Source organism: Hermetia illucens, chromosome 3 (genome assembly GCF_905115235.1).
Source record: "Hermetia illucens chromosome 3, iHerIll2.2.curated.20191125, whole genome shotgun sequence".
NCBI classification, from domain to species: Eukaryota; Metazoa; Arthropoda; class Insecta; order Diptera; family Stratiomyidae; genus Hermetia; species Hermetia illucens.
In genome coordinates, this window is record NC_051851.1 from 133245628 (window position 1) to 133258172 (window position 12545).

General features: G+C 43.0%; 1 protein-coding gene across 1 annotated transcript; it reads left to right on the forward strand.

Annotated features, from left to right (window-relative positions):
* The first annotated feature begins 206 nt into the window (after positions 1-206).
* On the forward strand, positions 207-12545 carry LOC119652866 (argininosuccinate lyase). The gene is made up of 3 exons (XM_038057223.1): positions 207-954; positions 11756-12156; positions 12222-12545. The coding sequence occupies exons 1-3, from the start codon at positions 237-239 to the stop codon at positions 12531-12533; spliced, it is 1431 nt and encodes a 476-aa protein (XP_037913151.1). The 5' UTR covers positions 207-236; the 3' UTR covers positions 12534-12545.

Sequence of the window (12545 nt, forward strand, 5' to 3'; positions counted from 1 at the left end):
ATAGCTTCTAGCAAAAGACACAGCTTCCCACCACAATTGGAATCAATTCAATCTTATGTAACCCTTACATGTACAAATTATCTGTTTCAATATAGGGAATATCTTCTGGAATAAGCTACAGCGAATCGACCCTTTCACCTCTCGCAGATAGCATAATATGAGCAGCTGATAAAGAATTTACAATTCAGACAAAATCTCTTAAAGCACTTTAGTTTCACTTAAACTTTTAATTCGAAATGTCGGAGGAACCAAAGTGTCTTTGGGGCGGGCGCTTCACCGAAAAGATTAACAACAGTCTTGAGGAACTGAACCGAAGCATCGATGAGGATGCGAGGCTCTTCGCAGAGGATCTAAACGGAAGTAAAGCCTATGCTCAAGCGTTAGCCAAAGCTAAAATCATTACCGAAAAAGAAAGTGAAGAAATTGGCCACGGTTTAGAATTGATACGGTTTGACTGGCTTGAAAAGGCAGTGAAAATCGAAAGTTCTGATGAGGATATCCATACCTTGAATGAGAGACTCCTAGTGAAATACTGTGGAAATATAGGTGAAAAACTTCATACTGGACGCAGTCGAAATGATCAATCTGTGACCGATGTAAGGCTATGGATGAAAAGAGCAATTCATGAAACTCTCGTAACGATTGGAGGACTCATTAGTGCCATCGTAAAAACGGCAAATGAACATAAAAATGTGCTGCTGCCAGGATATACACATCTCCAAAGAGCTCAGCCTGTTCGTTTTGCACATTGGCTCCTTAGCCATGCTTTTGCATTACGAGAGGATTGTTTGAGATTTAAGGATCTGTTTCAAAGAGTCGATGTGCTCCCCTTGGGCAGTGGAGCACTGGCTGGAAATCCACTTGGCATCGACCGAGAACTTCTGGCCAGTTTGCTGGGATTTACTAAAATTAGTCAGAATAGCATGCATGCTGTTGGTGATCGTGACTACATAGGTAAGTATTGCTAATTCCCTGCATAGCCAATGACCTCCATCATAGTCACGCTTTGCAATTTATTTCCTGAAATTAATACGTTTGCATTATAATTGACTTAATAAGTGATTTGTGGACCAATTTTGCAAAAAATGTGTGATGATTTCTTAACCAAAAAGTATATTATTTTGCAAATAACGTATTTCAGCAAATACCTGTGCCCTTTAGCAGTTCGAGTCCTTATAATCAAAGGTGGGTTCAGATTGAAGAGTAACACTGAAGGAATGAAAAAAAAGCAATTACGCTCCTTGAAAACCCTAAAGAATTTTAAAGCAAACAAGAGGGAGAAACAATTTCTAAGCCACAAACCATGAGACTGTTATGTATGATATTTTGCTCGCTGAAATCAGAACCAGTAGCTTCATTTACAAGGAGGGTCGCCAAGACAATATAGGGCCATAATATCGAGATGGAAGCTGTAGTTAATTTTAAAACAGGGATAGCCACCTTTGCAACTGCGGATTAACACCAGATGACATGAGCTCTATTCATACTTACCAGCACGTAGCGTGTGCAGCACTATCCGAGTATTCACATTTACAAGGAGTAACCGAAGCGTGTGCAGCACTATCCGGGTATTCACATTTACAAGGAGTAACCGTAGCGTGTCCAGCACACAGGGTGTCAGACCCAAAAGCATTCTTTATGTAAGCATGTTTGTCGCAACAGTGCAAAATGTTTTCAATTAAATTTGCTACGTCTAGTTTTCATATTAAAAATGGACAAAGAAGCATTGAACTAATTTATGACTGGTTTAGGGCTTTTATACGACGCCTATATATATGCTGAACACGCTACGTGCTGGTAAGTATGAATAAAGCGTTAGTCTTCAATGCGACCAGCAAAGAATGCCGTAGCATATTGCCCATATTTTTTTTCAAAGAGCTGAACCCATTGATTTCTAGTTCCGGATATGCATATAGAGCACTTTGAACTAAATTTACATGAACGTTTTCTTCCTTAAAAACATAAGCCGCAATGGTCCAATGTACTGTACACCACAGTGACCAAGTACTCAGAGTACCACCGTATTGGATCTATCTAATCGGTTTTAACAGTCCTGAATGATCTTTGAAATAACCAAAGGACTGCTTAAAGCAATGCAGCTTGACTGTCGCTACAGATTTCGATACGCCTGCCTTTTAACCGCTCGTCAATCTCCCACCTCGTTGCCCTTCGGACCGAATACGAATTCCCAAGGGAAAAGCCCCCTTCTCGTTTTTGTGCAAAAGGTATATTGCTAATCCGACTTCGATGTTCAGACCAATCTTTGGAGTGAATTACGTGACCATACCATCGAAGACCCCTCACTCGCAGTTTTTCCACAATCGGTGCAACCCCATATCGATCGCGGCGTTAATACGCCGATCACAAAGAACACCAGTGATGGAATTCCACGTCATCCAGGTTACGTTAATGCGTGAAGCAATTTCATAAAGCAGTTCTCCATTCACTGATAACATTGCCCCAGGATATTTAAGTCGCTCAGTTCTGGACAGGTCACTGCCGTTGACAGTGACTGTTCCTGTTTCATGGGGGGCTCAAGATCATTTTTGCCATTAGACGTCAGGAAAACATCATCTGCATGGTGCAATGTATAGGGCGCGGGACGTTGGATGTCCCGTGTGACAGTGTCCATAACAAGAACAAAGAAAAGTGGTTAAAGGGCGCTACCTCGATACACCCGTCATACTTCGAACTTTACTTTTTGGATCGTTGCAGAGCACGAGTTCTTCTGACGCTAAGTGTTGTCATAGAGCATACCAGATGAGTTCGTGTGGCACACGGTCAAACGCTTTCTTTAGATCCAAAAACGCAATGTAAAGAGGGCGATGTTTCTCCATGAATAAGCGCGCAGCGTGTATTGCGTCAGTAGTTCCATAGTTCTTGACAAATCCGGCTTGATTCACGGTTATTTCAACGATTTCACGAATAAGGTTGTCAAAAATGCATTTAAAAATCTTCATGGTATGGGAAAGTAACCGGATTGAACGGTAATTTGAACATTCTTTTCCCATTTTGGAACGGTGGTACTTTCTTACTAGTTAGATACTATTCAATTTTCCTGAATAACTCGATTAAAGAATTCACTGAGCCACGGTGTTGGGTTCCAGCTCTTCGCTTTTCAGAGCTCAAATGCGATGTCGCCAAATCATATTGCTCTTCCCGATTTCATTCGTTTTATTGCTTCCTCAACATCTGTTGCGCTGACAGGTGAAACTGCTCCAAATGTCGACAATGACTGTGGAAGCAAAGGATGAACAAATTCAGTTGAAATCTGCGCGAAATACTCTCGCCATCTATCCGTCGAGGCTCGACGGTGAATAAGCAAAATACCATTCTTGTTATGAACACAACAGAAGTATTCGATATCCTGAGTGCGTTCGGGTCGGCTTTTGTCAGATCGATACAATCTTTCTCGCTCTCCCGAGTGCCCAGTTTATAGTAAAGTTCTTTGTAATGGACTGCTCGTGTGGCAATGATCGCTTACTTTGCTTGCCAGTTGACATCCTAATAAATTTGCCAATTGGCGAGCGAAGCGTCTTATCTAGAATAATTTCCAGATATTTCAGTTCTTCGGAAAGTTGAAAGGTGGCAAATTACCTTCGCATTGTATATTTCTACTGTTCCTAAATCTCGATCAACAGCTAACATAGCCATTTAATCTGCATAAACTTGGACATGGCAACATGGTAAATTGGTACCGAAATGGCTATATCAGTCAAACGCTACTTCAATGTGCACGAACATTCTCATCGCGATCTCACCTTTCAGAGTTGCGTTCTCTATCTTTGAAACCAAGAAATGAAGAGTTAGCTACCTGGACTTTCCACGCCTGTAAGTAAGCATGCTTGATTAACGAATATGAGGCTCAAAGTTCTGCTAAGAGATAGGTAGGTAGCCTAGATAAAAGCATGCTAAAAAAATCATAGGTTATCTATACCCTCTCTTAGCATTGGTAAATAGATGCTTTGTGGTATTCAAAGGACAATATAGTAGCTCTCGCTTTTTCATTAGCAACAACTCGCGCGGTGTTCCAGTTCCCCTTGCATCCTTTTTAGGTTGAAAGATTTGTAAAACCCGCCAATTCTCTCTCTTTCACTTCTGTCATCTATTCTGTTGGATGGTGTATTTCAACAAGAGTGTGGAGTTCGTGAAAGTTACATCCCGTTTTCTAAGCGGATCCAACTTGGCCGATCCATCCTTTTCAAAGACTATCCACAGCGTAGAAGTCTATCTTTCGCTTTTCTGATCCTCGCGATACGTTCTAAAGGGGTGACTTGTCAAGCCCCTTATATTCACGCTATACGTTCTTGGCCCTGGTTGATTTCCTGAGTTTTTGTACACCTCGGTTCCATCAAACACTCTAAAAGTGTGTGATTCAAAACTTCCAATTGATCCTCTAGAGAGAAGTCCCTAGTCACCTAGGAAGATGCACTTTATTATCAAGAATTTCATTGAACTTTTCCCAATTCGTTTTCCTAGGATTCCGTCGTTGTATTATGTTCGTAACAGTCAAACTGAGTTCTGACTGTCGATAAAAAGACACTGAAACTTTGTCTAGTACCCGCCAGTCTCTAATAAACTCTAAAATCGCGATGGAAGCAAATATCTTCTCTCCTCTATGATTTCATTTGCTTCAGCAAACGTGTTGAGTGTTCACATCAAAGCCTATTGAAAGGTCAAGACCAATTGATTCTGCATACGCTCCTAGATTCCTTCATTCATGCCACTTGACTGATCCAATACCACAGATTTTGTTAAATTGCACCCATGCCTCGTACAGCAGAAAAATATAAGCGCATTCCTTCAGCGTTATCAGTCTTGCTGCCGGCAGAACGGAAGAGGCTTTAGCATGCTCCAAGTTAATTTGACCAACCTTTATGTTTTTCGTCATAGACTTAGTCTTATATCGGTAACAGTTAACAGTTAAAACTGCACCGTCAAAGGCTCGATCCTCTCATGATCGGCTTCCTTGAGAAGATGGTGCAACAGAGCGCATGTTCTGAACCAAGGGGGGTCTCGTCTTTTCACTCAAAAATTCTTCTGTTTTCCATTTAACACATTCTTTACTTCAAAGTGTTGGGTTCTGGTAGATCTTTTTCCGCTTCATCCAGTAAAAGGTTAGGTGTAGATGCATGGTGGATCCACCCTGTATTCCTGCAATTTCATATAATTTGAATGAGTCGAAGCCTAAAAACAATGATTCTCTACAGTTTCGTGATGTGAGTGAATTTCTATCTTGCCAGGAAAAAGTGGAGCATCAAAAGGTGACTGCGGCTAACCACTTTGTGGCTCTTTTAATACAGTTCGGAAGTGTGCTACTAGCTTCCTCAGTAATTTACGAGATCGCAAAGTTCCTGCGCTTTTCTAACCTACTTCCTGCGATGCCCATTCTGACTGAAGCTATCCATCTCTCCTTTTTTCACAAACAGATTTGGGGCTGGCAGCGGCAGAGTTCATTGTTTTTGTATGGAAATATACTGGGAATCCCTCTTCATTCACCCTAGTAGTTTAAAATGACAGTAATATACGCCAGAATATAAGTTGGCTTTTCAATCTCAAACATCATATCTACAATATATCACGTTAAAGTTAATACTGTTTCGGAAATAAACTTCTTAATCAACTATATTCCGACCATAAAATTTAACAGCTCAAGAGCACTACTTAGGTGATGGATTTTCTTCCCCAGAGAGAATAAAATACTAACCTCAAAATTTCGAAACAAATATTCTGAGACCCCAGGATGATCGGCTGGAGAATGTTTGGTAAAGTTAGCAAGAACAAACTCTCTCTCTCCGGTTTTTCCAATATAATCATTGAAATGACAGACGAACTGGAGGTAAAGGTCAAGCTCTGGAAGTGGCAATCAAAATCGCCTTTAGAGTCTCGTGCCCTACAAAATACAGCAGGAAGACCACCGTGTTGGAAAGAAGTCCTACCTAATGACAGGGAGCTGACCAGAAAGGTCTACAGGCAGCCATGCAAGGACTTCCTGAAGATATCTGAATTATTTTCAGAACATGAAAAGCTTCAGCAAGTCTGCGAGACTCAGTAAGATTCTCGCCCCGCAGCATAAGCGCTCATTCTTTCTTAAAAAGGTAGACAGCTCCTGGATCCTATGGTGAGCTTCTCCGCAGATTAATCGCAGAATTCTTTCAGACATGTACCGCACCCGACTGATGGTCGAAGGGGAGTATAGGTCCCAGGGCGAAACGTGGATTGGTACCCACGATGGAGCGTAGAACCTGGGAAACGCCTGCTGAACCAACACCAACAGTTTTACTACCAAACCCTATCTCCACCTCCACGTGGTGACCGCTGCGAGCTCTTTCTTAACGAAAAGCTGCAGATGGAGAAGGATGAAGGCGAATCTCCCGCGCATAAAAATCGGACAAATTGTACCAACCGGTCCTCCAGGTTGGGCGTTGGGTAGGGCTGACAACCCTACACGGAAAACCGATGCTACGAAGCCTCGGACAGGATGGATTTCACAACGACGAACCCGGCAACGACAATGGAATAACGATTTGCGCATTTTCTCATGGAACGTGCGCTCCCTGTACAGAGATGAAGCTGCTGAGCAGATTGCCGATACCCTGCCCCAATATAGGGCTGATATAACAGCGTTGAAGAAGATGCGTTGGACAGAGACCGGTTTCCTGGAGAAGAGCAACTACACCATATATTATAGTGGCCATCCAGTAAACCATGTGCTCGGAGTAGGTTTCTCTGTCAGCCAAAAAATGAAACCTGCTGTTATCGGCTTTCAAAACATAAGCGAACGGTTATGCACTCTGGGCTTGTGAGGCAAATTTAGAAATATAAGCCTTATAAACGTTCACGTCCCTACAGAGGAGACTGCAGAGTCGGAGAAGGACACCTTCTACGAGGCAGTAGAACGAACCCTCGAAGCATGTCCCAGATACGATATCAAAATCATACTTGGGGATTTTAACAGCCAAGTAGGGAAGGAGCCCGTATTCAGGCGATACCTTGGCTCCCATAGCTTACACCAAAATACAAATGATAACGGACTGCGGATCATTCAATTAGCAGTGTCACACAAAATGGTTGTTGGAAGTACCTGGTTTGCGCGGAAAGCGGTCCACAAATATACGTGGGCCTCTCTAGACGGGACCACTTTCAACCAAATTAACCACGTGTTGATCGAACACCGCCACCTCTTAGCGTTGATGAAAATCAAAGCATATAGGGGTTCCAATATAGACTCGGATCACTATCTCGTTGGCATGGTGTTCCGAGCTCGAATAACAACACCACCCAGAATCCCCTCTGACAATCAGGTAAGAGTGAACACTGAAGCCATCCACAACACAGCCCTACGCAACACCTATAAGAGGGAAATAGATGCCGCAATAACCGCAACAGAGATGCTGGAGATGAAGCATCAACAAATGATCTTCACAATTACCTGAAGAACGTTATCATAAATACGGTCACAAACATATTTGGTCCCAGCCGCAAAAAGAGTCGGAACGACTGGTTTGCCGATAAATGTAAGCTAGCGACGGAACGGAAGAATGATGCATACCGAGTAATGCTGCATTCTTGGAGAACGCGGGCACGCGCACAGACTTACCACGAACTCCGGCGAGCGGAGAAGCGACTTCACAGACGGAAAAAGGAAGCCTGGGAGAACCAACAGGTCTGTGAACTCAAAAAGACCAGGGAGCAACAGCACCAGGCGCGCAAGTTTTACCAATGAGTCAGCAGGATGAACCCTTACACACCTCGATGTTCATCCTGCCGAGACAAAGAGAGAAATCTTGTTTCCGACAGAATGGGCATCTTAGAGCGATGGGTTGAATACTTTGATGAACTACTGAACAACCAGAATATCGGCGAGTTGGAGGTCCCGCCAACTGAAGACGACGGACAAATACTGCCACCACCAAGTATAGAAGAAACAGTCCGTGCAATTCATCGGCTTAAAAATCATAAGTGGCGAGGAGCCGATGAATTACAGCCGAATTGGTTAAATATGGAGGCGACCAATTACATCAGTTGCACCATCTATTCATCGACTTTAAAGCCGCCTATGATAGCATAGCCAGGGTAAAACGGTACACGACCATGAGAGAATTCTATATCCCGACGAAATTGATAAGACTAACTAGGATGACCCTAACCAATGTACGAGGCCAAATAAAAGCAGCAAGATCACTCTCAAGATTATTCGACATCAACAACGGTCTACGATAAGGGGATGCCATATCATGCGTCCTCTGTAACCTGGCTATCAACGCACTCCTGCACTTCCTCCCCCCTAGACCATCATATTAAATAAGCTATGTCGAGCAGTGCAATGAATATGCAACACTCGATCCGACCTTCAAGAGGAATTCCGCTGTAGACTTCCTAACTAGCAAGGTTATGACACGGTTTCCGTTTACCGACTAATCAAAATTCTTTCCGAAGCGGGGGTATTCTCGAATACGCATAATGTAGTCAAATCGTACAGTCTTCCGGGATTCGCGAGTATATTCTAAGCGGAGGTACTAACGATACTGGAGCACTGTCGATAGCTGTATAACCCGAGCGTAACATAATCATTCTGACCGAAAACTAAACCATCACTTAGCCTTTGTATTCAGTGGCGACATCCTCCGGACAGATAGGAAAGCGCAGGGAAGCGCTGAAAATTCCGGACAATACCCTCAATGTCAAAGCGGGACTCCACTCTTGACAGTTGTTTGGTATGTGCAATAGGCGTCCCGCTGGCGATTGTGAAGGGTGGAATCTATCCACACTACGTAACAGCCGAACAGACGAAAGCTTTCAACCGGCATGCAAAGGACGCCCTTCTATAAGACCTGATCGCGAGGAATTGGGGCCAAATTCACGATTTATTCAGAGCACTGGCCTATTGGGGCTACGCCCCCAGACTACCATACAACTCGCACTGTCAGTGGGGAAGCTGCTATCATTCGTAAGCGCAGAAGCTAACTCTGAGGATCTGAGCCAACTAAATTCTCCTCTCCTTGCCCTCAGCAGTCACATAGTTAGAAATTTACGGCATCAAAACAGTACGACACAAAGCTAATTAGACTCCTCGGAGCAACCACTTAACCTTCCCCATGTTCTAAATACCGGTAAAATCTTTATAAGATCTATCTTCGGATCAAATATTTTAAAGGTTTGGCTTAGACTAGCCTCTGTGTCGATATCTATGGGTCATGGGAGATGCTATGCTATCTAGAACTGCTTAACTAGGACAGAATTGTCTTAATCATAGTAAAAATCGAGATAAGACTATTCAAGAGTTAATTCAAGCTGTGAAAGATTCATCATGATCAACGGCGCAACAACCGGTATAAGGAACTCCAGACATTTTGCGTTTTGCGCCGAGGTCCACCAATTCGATATCCCTAAAAGCTGTCTGGCGTCCTGACCTACGCCATCGCTCCATCTCAGACAGGATATGCCTCGTCTTCTTTGTCTACTATAGATATTGCCCTTGTAGACTTTCCGGGCTGGATCATCCTCATCCATACAGATTAAATGACCCGCTCACCGCAGCCTGTTGAGCCGAATTTTATCCACAACCAGACCGTCGAGGTATCACTCATAGATTTCGTCGTTATGTAGGCTACGGAATCGCCCATCCTCATGTAGGGGGCCAAAAATTCTTCGGAGGATTCTTCTCTCGAATGCGGCCAAGAATTCGCAATTTTCCTTGCTAAGAACCCAAATCTCCGTGGAGTACATGAGGACTGGTAAGATCATTGTCTTGTACAGTAAGAGCTTTGATCCTATGGTGAGACGTTTCGAGCGGAACAGTTTTTGTAAGATGAAATAGGCTCTGTTGACTGCCAACAGTTGTGCGCGGATTTCATCGTCGTAGCTAGCGGTTGTGATTTTCGACCCTAGATAGGAGAAAATATCAACGGTCCCAAAGTTGTAGTCTCCTATCTTTATTCTTCCCGTTTGACCAGTGCGATTTGATGTTATTGGTTGGTTGGTTTTTGGTGCTGACGTTACCACCATATACTTTGTCTTGCCTTCATTGATGTGCAGCCCACGAACTCGCGCTGCCTGCTCGATCTGGATTAAGGCAGTTTGTACGTCTCGGGTCGTTCTCCCCATGATGTCGATATCGTCAGCATAGTTGGGCCAATAGTTGGGTGGACTTCAAGAGGATCGTATCTCTTGCATTTACCTAAACATCACGGATCACTTTCTCCATGGCCAGGCTAAAGAGGACGCATGATGGAGCATCCCCCTTGTCGTAGACCGTTCTTGATGCCGAATGAGCTTGAAAGTGATCCTGCTGCTTTTATCTGGCCTCCCATATTGGTCAGGGTCAGCTTAGTCAGTCGTATCAGTTTCGTCGGGATACTGAATTCTGTCATGGCCCTATACAGTTTGTACCCTGCCTATACTATCATAATAATAATAATAATCGTTGGTGCAACAATCCATATTGGATCAGGGCTTTGAAGTGTGTTACAGCACTTCATTGAAGACCGTTACGGTATGCTACAGTACACTGTAGAAGACAATGTCTTCAGCATTACGCTCGCCCGAGATTATTACCCTGATTTGACTCAAGTACTCATTCACATCAACTGGTATCCAACATCCAGCCACAATAACAAATCTCTCTGCCACCAGTGAGATTTGATCCACCGCCTTCTGCTACGATAGCCCAGCGCTTTAACCACTTCATAGGCCTCCTCTGTAGGGGCGTGAACGTTAATAAAGCTTATATTTCTAAATTTGCCTGACAAGCGCAGAGTGTATAGCAGTTCGCTTATGTTATCAAAGCCGAGCCGGTTTCTTTTTTTGGCTGACTAAGAAACCTACTCCGAACACATGGTTTATTGGATGGCCGCTATAATATATGATGTAGCGACTCTTCTCCAGGAAACCGGTCCCTGTCCAACGCATCTCCTGTAACGCTGTTACATCAGCCCTATATTTGGAGAGGTTATAGGCCAGCTGCTGGGCAGCTTTATCTCTGTACAGGGATTGCACGTTCCATGAGAAAATGCGCAAATCGCTATTCCGTTGTCGTTGCCGGGTTCGTCGTTGTGTTATCCGTCCAGTCCGACGCTCCTGTTGTGGCTTCGTAACTTCGGTTTTCCGTGTAGGGTTGTCAGCCCTACCCAACCCCCAACCTGGAGGACTAGTTTGTACAATTAGCCCCGTTTTTATGCGCGGCAGACTCGCCTTCATCCTTCTCCATCTGCAGCTTTTCGTTAAGAAAGAGCTACCAGCGGCCACCACGTGGGTGTGGAGATAGGCTTTAGTAGTAGAGCTGTTGGTGTTGGTTCAGGCGTTTCCCAGGTTTTATGCTCCATCGTGGGTACCAATCTACGTTTCGCATTAGGACCTATACTACCCTTTGAAAGATTGTTATGATAAATTTTAAAATCATGGATTATTCCAATTGATATTGGTCACGCTTCTTATGAATAATTTACGTAGCCTATGTATTTGACCTTCGATGATTTGCACAATTTCCGAATATATAGATTTTAAGTTTTGGGACGAATAAGATACCGAAAAAAATTTTAAGCTTTATTCAACCGCTCAAAACCCTTTACACAATTGATAGAGGGTAGAATAAACTACAAAATCCTTCTCAAGGACGAAATAAAACTATCAACGCAATGTATGCAGATTGTATAATATTTCTTTCCCAAATATAATATTATTTAATTGATGATCATTTCAATTAATACCACGTTAAAATGTCTTCGTTCGTTTATTCGTTTATTTTTTCTTGCAGCCGAATTCAACTTTGCCGCTAGCATGACTAGCTTACATCTGAGTCGTCTTGCCGAAGACTTAATTGTATATTCCACAAAGGAATTCAACTTCATAAAAATTTCCGATGCGTTTTCAACAGGAAGCAGTTTGATGCCTCAAAAACGAAATCCTGACTCATTAGAACTCATTCGTGGAGTAGCTGGATCAATATTCGGCTCATTGTCAGGTTTCATGATGACACTCAAAGGACTACCATCTACATACAACAAGGATCTGCAATTGGATAAAAAGTCAATTTTCAACTCCTTTGATTCCTTGAAACAGGTCCTGAACGTGATGGAAGGTGTGATACAGACGATGGAAGTAAACGTCGCTGAATGTGAGAAAGCACTCAGTCCAGACATGCTAGCGACAGATTGGGTATGGATGAAATTAAAATTGATGTTCTTAGTCAATATTAATTCCAATGTTCACATTATTCAAAGGCTTACTACTTGGTGAAGAGAGGAATACCATTCAGGACTGCGCACCATATTGTCGGAAAATGTGTCGCTTTGGCTGAGAAAAATAAACATAGCATCCTCGAACTTCCTTTTGCTGACTTGGAATCGATTTGCGATAAGTTTTCCGTAGACATTGAGAAATGTAATAGTTATTTGAGAAGTGTTGAACAATATGACGTCATAGGTGGTACCAGTAGCTCTGCAGTTAAAACACAAGTTGATATTCTATCAGAAATTGTAAAAAATATTCAAGCTTGCAAGCATATAAATGAAGTCAATAGCTTGGCACTTTAAATAAAAATTATG